General features: G+C 38.4%; 1 protein-coding gene across 7 annotated transcripts in view; it reads right to left on the reverse strand.

Annotated features, from left to right (window-relative positions):
• sntg2 (syntrophin, gamma 2) overlaps positions 1–15,605 on the reverse strand; it is a 69,236-nt gene that overhangs the window by 30,352 nt on the left and 23,279 nt on the right. For 3 of the 7 annotated variants that reach the window (XM_046413353.1, XM_046413360.1, XM_046413359.1), the window contains exons 2-8: positions 13,381–13,518; positions 13,208–13,283; positions 12,999–13,052; positions 11,387–11,430; positions 10,298–10,339; positions 9,199–9,286; positions 6,351–6,439 (exon numbers count right to left, since the gene is read on the reverse strand). In XM_046413353.1, coding sequence (XP_046269309.1) covers positions 6,351–6,439; positions 9,199–9,286; positions 10,298–10,339; positions 11,387–11,430; positions 12,999–13,052; positions 13,208–13,283; positions 13,381–13,518 — 531 coding nt within the window. Of the gene's footprint in view, positions 1–6,350; positions 6,440–9,198; positions 9,287–10,297; positions 10,340–11,386; positions 11,431–12,994; positions 13,053–13,207; positions 13,284–13,380; positions 13,519–15,605 lie in introns of all 7 variants that reach the window. The other 4 variants (XM_046413355.1, XM_046413354.1, XM_046413356.1 and 1 more) reach the window with 4 other exon arrangements.

Below are 15,605 nucleotides of genomic sequence, written 5' to 3' on the forward strand. Positions count from 1 at the left end.
TCAGTCTGCTATGGTTCAGAGCTGTTCAAATATCTTTCTTTATATGTTCTATGAAAGCAAGTGGTAGCTCTCATAACAAAAATTCCATAACAAAAGCCATCAAAAACCTGTTATATGTAACAGGGCTTTTTTTTTTGGTGAAAAGAAAAAAGATACTGAAACACCTTACAGAGCGAAGAGGTACTACAAAGTTGGGTGATTGTCAGTGGGCATGTTACCACAAGTCACATACACATTGCACGTACACTACCGGTCAGAACACCCCAATTTTTCCAGTTTTTTATTGAAATTCAAGCAGTTCAAGTCCAATGAATAGCTTGAAATGGTACAAAGGAACTGCTAGAGGTTAATAAAAAAAAAAGGTAAGTAAAAACTATGAAGAGACGACCTCAAGTTGAAGGATTGACAGGTCGAGTTGCAGCAAGAAAATCATTGCTAAGACGTCAGAAGAAGAAAAAGAGGCTTGTCTGGGCCATGAAACACTGGCACTGGACTACTGAAGACTAGAAGAAGGAGTTATGGACTGATGAATCAAAATTCTTCTGCTCATCACTCAGGATTTTTGTACTCCCTCGAGTAGGCGAAAGGATGATTCCTCAGTGTGCAACATCAACGGTCAAACATGGAGGAGGAAGCGTCATGGTCTGGGGCTGTTCTGCTGGATCCAGGGTCAGTGAATTGCACAGAGTGAGAGGTACCCTGAACCAAAATGGCTACCACAGCATTCTGCAGGGCCATGCAGAGTTGGACAGGGGTTCATCCTACGGCAAGATAATGTCCCAAAACATAAGTCCAAGCTATGCCAAAACTACCTTGGGAAAAAAGAAAAAGATGGTAAGCTAGAAAACACGGAGCGGCCAGCACAATCTCTGGACTTAAAGCCCATCGAGCTGGTTTGGGATGTACTGGACAAAAGAGTGAAAGCAAAGCAACCTACAAGTGCCACACATTTATGGGCACTTCTGCAACAGAGTTGGGAGGAACTTTCTGAAGTATATTTGATTTCCATTGTAGAAAGAATGTGTATTCAGAGTGTATTCAGCTGTTGTATCTGCCAAAGGTGATGAGTCAAAAGTTTAGAATACATTTTGGTTTATAAATTGATTCCCTGATTTCTTTTTCAACTTCAATTGTTTATTTGTTCTATGCTTTTCATTTCAGAATGCAATGAGACATTAAAATGCATAATTTTTAATAAAAAGAAATGGAAAAATTGGGATGTTTTGTCCAGTTTTGACCAGTAGTGAAAGTCTTTTTAATACAGAGATTGTTCATTACTTGTGCAACGAACACCATTCATTACATCAGCTTTGTTTTTTTCCACAGCATAATGCTGACCAAGTGAGTGATTTTAGACAACATGCCAAAATTCCAAATGCAACCTTGTGTGTGATGTGTAACATAGCACCATGTGTGCTGCTGTTGTATCACATAGCCACATAAGGTATATTGTTTTAACTAAAACCATCTTTCTTTCTTTCCCGAAACCTAACCATGTAGTTTTGTTGCTTAAACCTTACCAAACTGTGATTTAAAATGTTAACCACCTGACTACAACAACAAAAGTCACACCATGAGCGTTTTTTTCCTGCATGTCCAAAACTCATAAAATGTGTTACAGTGTTAAATGACGTGATAAGCTTGAGACGCGTGATATGACACGTGAAAGGTTATCAAAAGTGGCGTGCTATCTGTATGCCACCCCATTAGATGATATTGCCCTGGCTCGTCCTGTTGGCTTGCCGCCTCACTCTTTTTACACAGACTGTTAATACCTCTGCTGCCAACTCAGAGGTGCCTTGAACAGGGTGTGTAAAAGGGGCAAACGTCTGTTGCTCCATTGTTTGCAGAAGAATGTTGATTAGTGCAACTTTAAATGTGTCTAACAAATTCTTATTATTAAGACTCACTCATTAAAAAAAAACACAGCCCTAGTTTATTCTCAAATGACAAAATTAAAACCAAAGTGAGAGTCAACAGCAAAAGAAAGAAATAAGACCCAAGCAGTTCATCTCTTCTACTGTACAGAATGTGCAGAAGTTGTGAAGCACATGCGGAGGTCATTTACTATTCCAACCCTCGCTCAAACTTGGGCTTAATGACCCATTCCATTACAGACTACTTCATACAATGCAGAGTTGCTTAATGGCATGCAATGTCATTTTTTTTTCTGGGAAAAATAACATTACGGGTTGCCCTACATTCTTGCAAATCTCAATTTGGAGGCTTTCTATCAATTATACTCAAGAACATTAAAGTGCATTCACGACTTACACTGCACTGAAAAAAAGAAAAAACACAACAAGCAATTACTCTAAGAACAAAAACAACTCACATAAGAGTCCTTATTTGCAAGGAAAGGAGAATCTCACTTGGCATGAGCAAAAACTAACTGGAGGCCAATTCTTAATATTTTGGGTTTTTTTATTTTTTTTCAGTGCTTAAATTTTATTTCTGGGATGATGAAATGGCCTGGCTAATTGTGTTTGTCAGCCAACTAGTGTTCAACTAGCGAATTAAATGTAAAGCTCCCCACTCCAGCCAGCTGACCTATTATGTCACACTGAGTCATACCTTATTTGTTTTTGCATAGGCAGGCATGTGTCAAGGTCTATTTCTTTCCCAGATAAACCAAGTGTGCATACTGGGAATTGAAAGAAATGCAGACTATGCAAAGGCCCAGTGCACAGGGATGTTTTGCCTTCTTCAGCTCCTGCTAGGGATTTAAATGGAAACACTTTAACTCTAGATGATCTGTGAAAGGTTAAAGTGGCCACCTGCTGTCCCTCATGCGTTCTTTGAATAATTCATGCAAAATGATGAGCAGGAGATGCAGTCTTTACAGCTAATCTTTAATTATAGATTACCATATTAATATGCAATTTTCTCAAGTTTCACCATTTAAAAGGATGATATACTGGCTTTGGGGAAAAAAAAATTAAACATTTGCACTTGGCCATAACAGATTTACAGTGATATTGCTTGATATTTCTGCAGCAACAACAGCAGTTGTATCTAACCACTAATAGATATTTACAGATCTAGGATGAGCACAGCAATATAGGCATGTACCAGATGCTTTTAGCAGATAATGATAAATTTGTAGTGCTGAAAAAAAGAGGATGGGCAGGATGTGCTTTGGTAAGACTGACTGGTAAAATCCCTCAGTGGAATCAGTTGCAACAAGAATAAAACTACTCCCTCCTATCTTTCCATCAATATACACTGTAATCTCAGCAATCATGACTCTGAGATCAAGCAAGCTCAAAGAGTCAATAACAGCCTGGTGGGATAACATGGAACAAAATGAATTATTTTGACTGTTCTTCCTTTTGACCCCACAAAAGCACAGCCACTGACTGAACCGTTGTGTCAGTTTACATGAGATCAAACAGGCATTTTGCGTTGCTTTATTGCTAATGTGTGCAGAGATCACACACCAAGGCTCAGGATCAGGATCAGTTTGTACATATGATTAAACTTATACATGAATGATTTGTAAAAGAGGGTGAAAGAACTGAAATCTGTAAATAAGATATCAATAAGAATATTTTTTCAAAATCAATATGCCATTAACTGGCAGATGCATGTAAATTAACATTTAAAAAATGTAATTAGTCAAATTGAAGAACCATGTTACACTACATTACATCAGATAAGATTATTCAAGCATCACCAAAATTTTCAATAACTGAATTAAAATTTGTTTTCAATCCGGACAACACAATTTGCAATTTGGACAATACAAAAAGCATGACGGATGACATGATATAGATCCACTGTAAGTCAAAAAATGCAACGCTAACATTGAATCCATTTATATGAAAGGAGTTCAGTAAGTTTCTACACTTGTTTTCATGTGTCAGTCACATTAGTCGTGTGCAAAGGGGGTTATACTGTCCACAAAACCTGCCAGCATTCTCTGCAGAAGCATGGCTATCCTACTTTACTTATATCACCCTCTGACCTGTTTTGACATCAGTGGAGGGTGGAAGAACAACAGGGAGAGTTTGGCTCAGATAAGTTTAATTTCCATCCCCCTTGCCAGTGGTCCAGCTCCACAGCAGTCAGCTATCAGGGTTGGGACCCACATTCTGGACAGCCAAACACCATCCTAGCATATATGCGCAGAGGACGTTATGGATTACTTCACATTTAATAACATGTCAAAGTCAAAGCGGATTTGTATGAGCCACGATCCACAAAGAGAGGCAAAGGCCCAGGCTACAGCTGATAATGCTGCTGTTGCTGCCCAGTTAGTGGTTAGCCCTGCTGAGGTAGCTAAAATGAAAAAAAAAGCAGAGAGCCACTATGGCCATTGAATAGAGTTGATTGGCAGTGTTTTTGCCCCTGCTGCCCTCCAATACTAAGTGAAATTTAGGGACTAGTGCAGTCAGGCTCACTGCAACTGATTTTGCTGCCAACATCAAGGGCAAAGGTGGGTATGTGAAAATGGTTCTCTCTTTACTTTTAGAGCACAAAACCCATCACCAATAACAACAACAACAACAAAAAAAAACTATTAATGCTTCATGAATAACAGGGCTTTTGGTTACCTAAAGCTGTGTTCACACATTACCAGTAATGTACAGTAAGAACTGGCTAAATTTTCTATATTTAAAGGCCTTACACATCCTTTGGAAATTTACTAAAATGTAATCAGAAGCTAATTAGCCCACATATTTCTTGCTGGAAATTACTTTAAACAGCTGGCTTACAGTTCAAAAGGGCTAAGCTAGCTTCACTGTCTACATGGTGAAGCCACAGGTTAAACACACCATCCTACACTCTACAAAACTCCAGTGTTTCTTCACTTTATGCTTACGGTTTGATAACTTGTAAACTATTGGACACTAAAGGTAAATCACTAAACTATGGAATCACTGGAAAGCTAACCATTTCCAACTCCTGCACCAAGTTAAAACGTTCCAAACCAGGCTCTCCACTGAACTCAGCGACAAATTCATCTCCATCCATTTCCTGGTAAAGCACTACCCAAAATGTCTAAGTACTGTAATGTTATTAGGATTAGTATTTGTAATATTATTACTTTTATTATTATTATTACTTACTATTTCAAAGTGTTTCCTTTATAACATTTATTTATTGAAAAGAATATTCATATTACAAATTCCCATTCATTCATTGCTAAGTATACTTTCTTTCACAGCAGACTCTGTGACCTTGTGTCACAGGAGAGGTGTTACTAATAATGAGTCAAAATGGCTTCCATCGGCTGTCCCAGTAAGCCATAACTCTAAACCAGCTTGCACAATATAGAGAGACTGAATCTAACTCACCTAAATGGTATCAGTTACACCTGTGCTTTTCCCAGTATGACATGACAAAATGTCTGCTGTGAAAAAGTTCTACTGACAGCTCCTCAAGTGTGCTGCTATTTTTGCAGCAGTAAGGGAGGGGCAATCTCTGTCACTTTTATTAATACATGGACTTCATCACTCTGCCATACTTTACCTAAGCAAGGGGCTCTAATGAGCCTGAATTATTCTTGTGTGGGTGTGCAGGGTTTTCATCATTTCATATTGTCAATATTTCCTCATGAACAATTGCACTAACTGGAATGAGAATAAGAATCTGTCTACCTCTACGTGTGATGCAGATCTAGCTCCAGATGTAGATGAAACATTTCATAATAATAATAAAAAAATAGCTCAATGAGCAGTGCAGTAAACATACATACTCCAAAAGCTAGGCTAGTCTGGTACATGCAGGCACAGATTTTGTGAGCAAGAGGATAATTTGTCAATATAAATGGTACTGACAGTCTTAATGGACTCCTAATGGACTTAATGCACCGCCAGTATAGATTGCATATCTATGCAATTACAAATCAAATACATTCTTATGAACGCCGCACATAGTGAGTCATGTCTAAAGATCCAGCTATATGATTTCCAAAAGGTAACTGCAGCTGATGTTACAGGATAAATGGCAATTTAGCAATCACTATGTAGGACTATATACACACTCAATTATCCATTCATGCTGACAAAATGTATTTATTTAACTTTAAAGTGAATGGATTTCAAAATATTTTAGAAAGACATTATTTAGAAGGAGGTAAGTAGTGAATGAGCCCCAGTGGGGAAATTCTCAATATGTTTATACTGTAAATGCTGCACATTTTCTACAGTGTTTTAAAATATTTTAAGTTCGACATATTACTCCTGATCACTAGAGTTTCACTTAGTTTGTTGGCATTGTATTAAATCATGTATTAAAGCATCACCTGCTTGTAAAACTAAAAAGATATACAAGTACTGATTTTGAGATAAATCAAATACAACTCTGTCAAAATTACACATGCAATATCAAAGAGATCCACTTACGGTGTTGTTTCCATTTCCATTTAGGTGTAAGCCACTGTCAAAGAGTGGAGAGGATCCTCGGCTGTGATCACTGGATGGCCCAGGAGAACCTGAGAAAGGAAGGAGAACGATGTGTGTTCCATATTAGAATGCTTCTGAAGATCACCATTAAACATTTAGTCCAACTTCATGTATCGTCTACATTATTTCATTCTTTGCAACTGAACCCCTCCAAAACCATGTCCCAGTTCATAATGTTAAATTTTAAGGTTTCTTATTGACTTTATTGTGCTGCTGCCTTGAAGCCGTGCAGTGTACTGTAGGTTGTGGACGGAATCCAAAAGAGACAAATGGTGCTCTCTGATATGATAGTAGCTTGGCGTTAGAGAACCTGCTTTTTGATTCTGTCACAATCAGTAAACGGCTTGTCATCTGTACCGTTGTAAAACAAAGCATGGCTCAGGGAGAACCTTTTCAATCTCAGGCAACAAAACGTGATTCACCGGCCAAATACCCCACAGCAAAACCTGAGCATCTCTGCACTGACGTCCTCCTATGAATGTTAACTTTCCCCACAAGATACGAAGGCTGGATTTCTCACAGCTCAAGTGTGAATTAGTGAAAATGAGAATATCTATTAGTATCAATTATTTTTCTACATCTGCGTGCCCTTCGCAATTAGGTAAATTGTGCAAAATGATCATTCATTTAATTCAAAACACAGGCCCCAGATGTAATGCCAACACCCCAACATGATGCTCGCTCATTAGGTACTGGACTCTATGGACTGTGTTGTGTCATTATATCACTATAATCACATTGGTTTACTTTGACGCTGTCCCATGGTTGCCTGCTGGTCACTGTGATTGACACCATAATATTTTCTTTCAGTGTTCAACATCAACGTTTCACTGAGGCTGTTTCAACTCTGTATGCAATTCCCCTCCTCTGTGAATAATGGTGGGCTTCATACTGCAAATCACAGTTCCTGTGACAGCCGTTTATGTCGTCCTCCGCCTCTATTTAGATGTACCATCTTGAAGTTACGACAGCTTCTGTCTTGATGTTGTTCTTTTGAGCTGTGAGAAGCTGATCTATATTTTTGTGCAATAATATATGGATATGTATTTAACCTATTATGGGTGGGTTGTATGTAGCACTTATGCCATGTGACCGTCATGTGACCAGAGAGTCTACATTTGAAGATGGAGTCTCTTTTAGGGTGCCATGTCCGAATGTGCTCACATCATCACTGATGGATGTATTTGTGTTGGCTATGTTAACTCAGACTTTAAAGGAAGAGTTTTTGAGAAATGGGCTTAATTTCTTTCTTGGGGAGAGTTAGATGAGTACACTCCTATCCTGGTGGGACCATCATTTAGTATGGATGGATGGAGTTTGCTCAGTTGTCACTGGGATCACTATGTGCTGAGGAAAAACCCTGAGTGATGTGGTTGAATGCGCTGGAAAAAGTGAGTAAGTTGACCTTGTGGAAAGAGGCAATTAATCTAGAAAATGTCAGAAGACACTGTAAAATACATGCCATGACAGTTTTCTTTGACCCAAGATAACACCATCACATCTTGTTTTGTCCAAACGGTAAATAAATGACTAATCTGCAACATGTTATCATACAGGGCTGTGGAAAAGCAGCACATTGTGCAACAATGTGGCTACATAGGTCTCTACAATACGTTAACTACTCTCAGTTCTATACTGAAGTGGTATTCTGCACTCACAATGCAGCTTGACACAACATCCAAAATGATGGCGCCACCTAAGTGACATTAAATTGTAAAACATGCTATTCTGCAGCACAAGCACAGTGCAACCGTGACAGGTGCAGCTTTCTTGCAGTAGGGTGGAGGTATTTCTGCAGGTGCACATGGTAAGGTGAAGCATTATGTCATTAACATTATGAAACAGTCTGTTTGGTTAGGTTTTGGAAAAGATGTTGTATAAATAAATATGATTTTTTAAGTACATATATATATATATTATATATACATTATATATATAATATATATATATATAGCAAAGGCAAGGTACAAGTTCAGGGTGGGTCAAACACAGGACTTTCACACAGCAGACCAGGGTTTACATCTGTGTGGAGGTGAAGTTATTTTAACAAATAGCCATGACTTCCGTTTCCTTTTCTCATTCTTTAAAATCCTGTGATTGTCAACGGAAATGGAAATACAAATCTACTGTGTGTAGAACCGATCACATTGCAATTTTGCAATCTTGCAATCACAGGCTGTAGGGTGGGAGCCTACAAGTGGTACCACCGTAGTGTATGTGTAATCACTATCCACAACAGGAAGACTGATGCTTTAGTTATAAAAAGGTTTTTAATGCTTTTTATTATATAGCAGAAAATATTAAAAAATGCCAAATGTCATACAGATATTTCAGGCCATCCACTCTGCTACTTAATGTATATTAAAGTAAAATAATCCCACTTACTTTAAAACAGTGCACCATAAAATAGTTGAACTTTCTGAAATTTAAATGTACTTTTTCTCTGTAAAAGCCACTTCAGGTTCTCATTTTCTTGCTCACCATCATCACCTTTTACCTGCTCCACATGGATGATTTTAGTGTCTGTGTCTTCACCTCTTCAAGCTGCTGAAGGTAACTACAGGAGCAGAGGACTGCAGCTCTGGGTGTTTCAGACATTACTGCTTGCCTCAGGCCACTGAGCATGACAATCTATTACTCTGAAATAAATGCTCATCTATTGAACTGCTTGAAAGCATCAAAGTGGGCAAAAGACAATCTCCCATCAATGTGTTTTATTCCTTTATTGCCAAAAATGCTCAGTGAAATGAAGTTTATTGGCATCAAAACTTCAGGGCTCCTCACATACCTAGAGGCAGTTTCAGAAATGATGGGACTTCTCGCAGGTACCGAACAGTGATGGTGACCTCATCTCCGGCTGTGCGCAGGAGGTGAACCTGACAGGAGAGAGAGAGAGAGAGAGAGAGAGAGAGAGATAGATTGTGAGCGATGCAGCAAGATAAAATTTAATCTCATAAATGAAACAAGCCACATTCATGTCAAGCTGTACACAGCTTGAGCAAACGAAATATAACGGGAGATGAGTGAAGAATATGTAATCATAAGTTAAAGCTTGACAGAAGTGGCTTCACTTAAATCATGAAAGGCAGAAATTTAAGGGCGGCGTTTCTCTCATGACAGGTGCCAGCGAAGTGACAGCTGACACCACAAAGTAATTATGCTCCCAATGTCTGATTATCTGATGTCTAAGTGATATGAAATATGTCCTCAAAGATGCCGAGTCATAGTTGAAAGAGGCATTCAAGTAAAGTAAGGTTTGACAAATAAAATATGAAATCCACTGGAGAAACCTGACTGTCACATCTAACATGCAAGGTCACTTCCGCATGCCTGAAACGCACAGATCCCTATCAGATCCCTCGCTATCTTCTCTAACACTGTGTGGTAGTCGTTGTTACTTTAGCCTGAGCATCTGTCCATGCTGCGAGTGTGACAGGCTGCCATTAAAAGCTCTGGATTTTGTTCTGCAGAGAAACTGCTCATTACGTGTTTTGACGCTCTGGAGGTGAATGTAGTGAACAGCTGTTTGGGGCTGCACAAGGAGAGAGATGACAGACATGGGAAGAGTGAGTGCTTGTGTGTGTGTGTGTGTGTGTGTGTGGGCGTGTGTGTGTTGGGGATGGGCGATGGTGGGATAGAATAAAGAAAATATTTAACAAGGAGCTAAAAGAGCGAAGCTAAATTGGATAAAAATGCTGCCAAATATTAGCATCCTCACTCCCTGTGCAGCATTTGATACTGATCTACAATACTGAGAAAAACAAAGGCTGTTGAAGCCCACCTCCCTGTTGTTAGCTACTGGGAACTAGTGTTAAAGCTGGGAAAAGGATGGAACAGCAATGGATAGATGGAGCAGGGTATTGGCTTTTATTTACAAATATACTCACAACTTCCTCATGAGTACAAGGCTCTACATTTATGCCATTGACCTAGAGGAAACCAACAAAGAGCGGAAAAGCAAATAAATGCAAAGTAAATTACAGAGAGAGTGGAATTTAGCATTTCTATGCTCATTTGCTGCAGGCGCAGGGCCAGAGGTGCTCTCTGTATGAAGTGACTTAATATTTGGTGCTGGAAAGACAAATGGTCACAAAGATGCATAAAATAGCCACAAAGAGACACAAAATAACAACACCACAGACGGACACAAAATGAATACAAAAAACCTACACAAAGAGAAACAAAACTACCCTAAAGAGATGTATATGGACCACAAAGACTGTCTATGAAGGTGGAGTGAGGCTTTTACATGTCTGTGTCCCGGGGCCAACTGTCTCATAATGTGTCTATGGCTTCAGGCTGCAGCAGCTACTTATTGGTATTGATTCACATGAGAACAGAGACTATCCAAACCCACCCCTGATTCGCTGTGTCTCCTGCCATAGCTTTAAGTATGTAAATAAATGCAATATTCTGAAGTGTGACAATTTAAATAAGTCATTGCAAATAAATGTGAAATAGTGGTGATCCAAAGGTGGAAGCAATAGCAATTCAATTCATAATGTACTTCATAATAACTTCCAATATGAATGTTAATATTGCTTGGCTGTCCAATGAATCTACTTGATATTCTAGATAAACAGCACATCCAGTAAACCTGCCAGACAGACTCAAATGAACTTTTTAGATTTAATGAAATACTAGACACTTTTGAGTTTTGATAATTATTCTAATGAACAGAGACTATTATTTGTTGGGGACCTTCTGATTAAACTACAACACTACCTGTCAATGAGGTGCTTGTTTCACTAAACTGAAATTCTGTGTTGATTTAACACGAGTATATTTGAGACATTAAAAGACTCATTTGATTAAAATCACACAGTTAAAACTTCAGAAATATTCTCTTTCTATTTCCTAAATGAAATTACACTGTCAAATGGGAGGGCACTGAAATTAAGATGCAACAAGCTGCCACTCTTGGCAGTGACCCAAATCAACCTCGAAGCAAATAAGTCATGAACTGATGTACCAACCTGCAGCACAGCGTCCCCGACGAATAGCTTCCCCGTCTGATCGGCTGCAGGCATCAATTGTCAAGAGTCAGAGGTTAATGAAAACATTAGAAAATAATTGCTCATTTCATACATAGTAATGCAGTGGAAATAGCAATCAGTGTCTTAGTCTGACGAATCTCTGGCTACATCCTACAGCTCAAAGAAAGAACACAGGAAAGCATGAAATTTGAAACTAATCAGGATATAAACTCATTTGCAGCGGCACGGAAGGAAACAATGAAAGCTATGTTGTGAAAAGATTTGTAAAGCTCTGTGAGAAGTGTTCTTAACGGCCCCGGGGAAAATGAAGACATGGTTCTCTCATATGCAAAAAAGGTATTAAGAGGGATGTAGCCAAAAAGACAAATTACAGGGAAATGATTCAGTCACATGACGCTCTGATCAGTCTAACACGATACTGAGAGGTCATCGGTTCTTCCAAATTAAACATGATTAAAGTACTTTCTCTTCCCTCTAGCCAACAGCATGGTCACATCACTCTCCAAATCTTGTTCACTTCTTCACTGTGTTTTTCTCTGTGCTTTTCCTTGTCTTGTGTTTGACAGCAAACTCCCATCTTTTTAATGTACAAAGCTGATTATTTTAAATGTGGTCAAGAATTCACATAGAAAAAAAAAATATATTCAAATTTGATGACTAGTTGCAATTCACTACCGACTACCCAACAGCAACACATCACTCAAAGACAAATATGTTTTTCCTCTGTTAGCTTTTTAACCTTCCCTTGAATGCACTGACAAAAATAGATAATTTTTTTGAAAGGAAAAAGTAATTTGAGAGACACCCCTACAGCAGTAAAGGGATAGGTGAGGAAATATGACCGTGGGTACCTTAAATTTGGATTCATAAAGGCTGCCAGTGATGTTGAGCCCAAAGCACAGTGAGTAGAATGTGGTGAAATCCTGTCACAGCTTAGTTTAATTTTTCTTTCCGTTTATATTTTTATTTTGGAAAGTGGCCCTTGGACCTTTTAAACAATCAGAAGTGTGCCTTAATTTAAAAAAAAAAGGACAAACTGTCTGTTTAATTAAACCTCACCTCCTTGGTGAAGTTCAATTTAGTATTCTTTTGTGTTAAGCATAATAACTAAGTTCTAGTAAATAACAAAGAAAGTCTGGGTTGGAAAATAGGGTTTGAAAGACACGAGCATTTACCAGGTAAGAAGGGCCTTTTGTATTATGGGAAAAGAATGGCTCCGCTGCTTCAAGTTTTTACTCTTCTTTTTATAATCTCCCTCTCTAACTTTCCCATATTTGAGGCAATGCAAAATATAAGAGTATCCCTGTAATGGCCAGACATGAGACTGATATCAAAATTCTTATCTCACCTTCCTGGAAGAACATACAAAACTGCATGTCTGAGCTGTTCTCCTCCTCCTCTTCCAAATTTATAACTAATTTCTTCACTCTTTGACAGTTTTCTCTTTGATTATAACTTAATACTTCTACTACTTATAACCACCTGTAAAATAGCAAATGTTGTCAACTTGATAAACAACATTTAGCACTGCCCTGAAAACCATTTCCAAAATCCATATTGCAGTGGTAAAGTGAACTTCTTTCTTACCTACTTGATCTTTGAAAATCTTTGAAATCACCACAGGCACGTTGTGCTCTGCACCGCCCTGTAAAGCGTAAGAGAAGGATGAGAGTGAACAGTGTTAACTTTCTGGGGTGAAATTTGCTGCCAAAACTACTTTCTCAGACAAACAGTCAACTCTCCAACCAAAAGACTTTTGATTTCCACTATGCTCTCTATAATCAAAACTTATCTGCTTACTTTGATGCTTAAGCCCAGACCGCCATTCGCCTGTCTTCGCAGTACAACAGTTCTGTGCTTTAGAAAGTGGGAGTTTCTTATTGGCAAAAAGATATTGTGAGCATTGAAACAGTATTCTGGGAATTATGCAGCATGAATTATAATGCAAATCTCAAGCCCTCTGACGCACTTACATTTACTTGGGATTCACTTCCACTTGTGCAAACCACGTCCAGCTTCTGTATGGTTAATACCTCTTTGGTCAATTTCAGGCAGACATCATAGGTATTGTTGGTCTCCTCATTGTACAGCAAAGCAATTCCAGATTTTGTCTGTTGGAATTGAGAAAAGCATTGACATTTTGCCAAGCGGAGCAATTATGTACACAATGAGCATTTTAATCCTCTTTTCTCAATGTGTCATTTGTGTACCCCTTTCTACTGGTCTAATTTTGGGTTAATTGGTTTTTCTCTGACGTTGTAAAAGCATGAACCTTTGTGCGACAAAAAAACGATTGCAGGCTTTGAATTTCATATCTTCACCTCACAAAAAAGGGATACAAAAAAAATACAGGAAATTGCACTACACAGACTGACTTTGAGGACAGAAATGACAGCAGGCAACTCAGATAAAAGAGCACAGCACAGACATCACATTTGAAACTATGTTAGGTAAGTAAGTAGATTCCACAAATACCTGTAAACATAACACAGTGCAGTTTGATCCCAGACTCAAGTTTAATGAATACACTGAGAGCCTAACAACCAAGCTCTTAAGAAGCTCTAATGACTTAGGAATAGTCTCATCACTTGTGTGTAAAGATTAATAAGTAAATGACTACCAGATGGTGTTTTCTCATGTTCTACAATGCTATCAGACACTTTTCAGAGAGTATAGCTCAGTGGTGGCTGACTTTTGTCATAAGACGAACTCAAGTACCCTTTTATCGACCATGTTATAGTCCAAATGAGCTCCGAAGTAAATTAAATAATATATAAATAATATACAGTATAAATAATATACAGTATATATATATATGTGTGTGTGTGTTTGTGTGTGTGTGTGTGTGTATAGATATATGTGTAACACATAACACATATTCTTGATGTTCCAAAATTTAAATTAGGGCTTGGTAAGGCCTTTAAAAGTGCAGATACAGGACTAAGGTATATTATTGTCCCTACTGCTAAAGACAGATCTGAGTGAGGTGAAGAGATTTAAGATCAGCTTGGCTTGACAAGGGTTGCATTTGTTCTATTACCACTTGGAGTGGCAAAGGAGGGATGTTTCAGCCATTCGTTTGTTCCCTTTGGCGATCCATTTTCACTTCTTTGCTCATTTCCAAGATGCTTTTCACACACTGAGTTGCAGCATGAGGTCTTCAGGTGTTACATCATTCTCAAGTTGGTCGGTAGCTTGTCCTGTGAAGTCAGCCTTTGGCAGTTGATAGTTAATTGGTTCTTTTGTGTGTAAATATAAAGCTGATCCTCATGCCAGTAGATGTGCCTGTTGTGTATTCAGAGTTTTAACCAGTGCATGAATCAACCAATAAAAGTCAATCAATAAAGGTACCGGTACCCTAACTCAGCAGCTGCATGACATGATCATCACACATGTCTTGGATATATTTAGATTCATATGCATATTTTCAAAGTATATCCCATTTCAAATATATTTTGGCATACATTTGCCATTACATACATATTATACACATTTCCACAGTTTGCACATAAATGTATATATGGTTAGGATATTTGACAAATGATTCTTAGTATTCATTGATCTTTTTCCTGAGGCTTAGTTGTTATTTGTACTTATCACAGTTGAAGTGTGTCACCACACATTCAATCCATTCAGTCAATGCTTTCAGGCCTTGCCCACAGTGTACTTTCAAAGACTTCACTTTTCTGCAGATATGGAATTCAAACTTCTTATCTTTCACAATGAACCACTCATCTGTCTTGCAGAAATAGTGAACCTTATACCTTGTACAGCAGTCAGGTGTCCCCATAATGTAAAGTGTCCTGTCTCTGTAGTCGGATGCTGAAAGGGCAGGTTCGGTGTTGTGCTCCAACTAGTCCCAACAGATTCTGAGTCATTTACATTGCAGCTAACAGCTCACAGTACATGCACATCAGTAGCAACAGAAGGAACCATCATAAGTTGCTAAAATTTCTTCCTAGTCCTTGATTTTCTTTCTTTCCTCATCCTCTTTTTTCCCCCATCTATTTCAGCAAGGACACATCCAGAGACACAGTTACACAGCAACATGATGATGTCCCAGGAGATAATCATGAGCCCAGCTACCTCACACAGGTGTTAAGGAAATCAGAAGTGCCAGTTTAACCAGTTATTAATGTCTATAAATCATGCTAGCAGCACCTTGAGAAGGCATTGTCAGTCACTTAGTTCAGACTGA

The sequence above is a fragment of the Scatophagus argus genome, chromosome 15, assembly GCF_020382885.2.
Source record: "Scatophagus argus isolate fScaArg1 chromosome 15, fScaArg1.pri, whole genome shotgun sequence".
NCBI lineage: Eukaryota > Metazoa > Chordata > Actinopteri > Scatophagidae > Scatophagus > Scatophagus argus.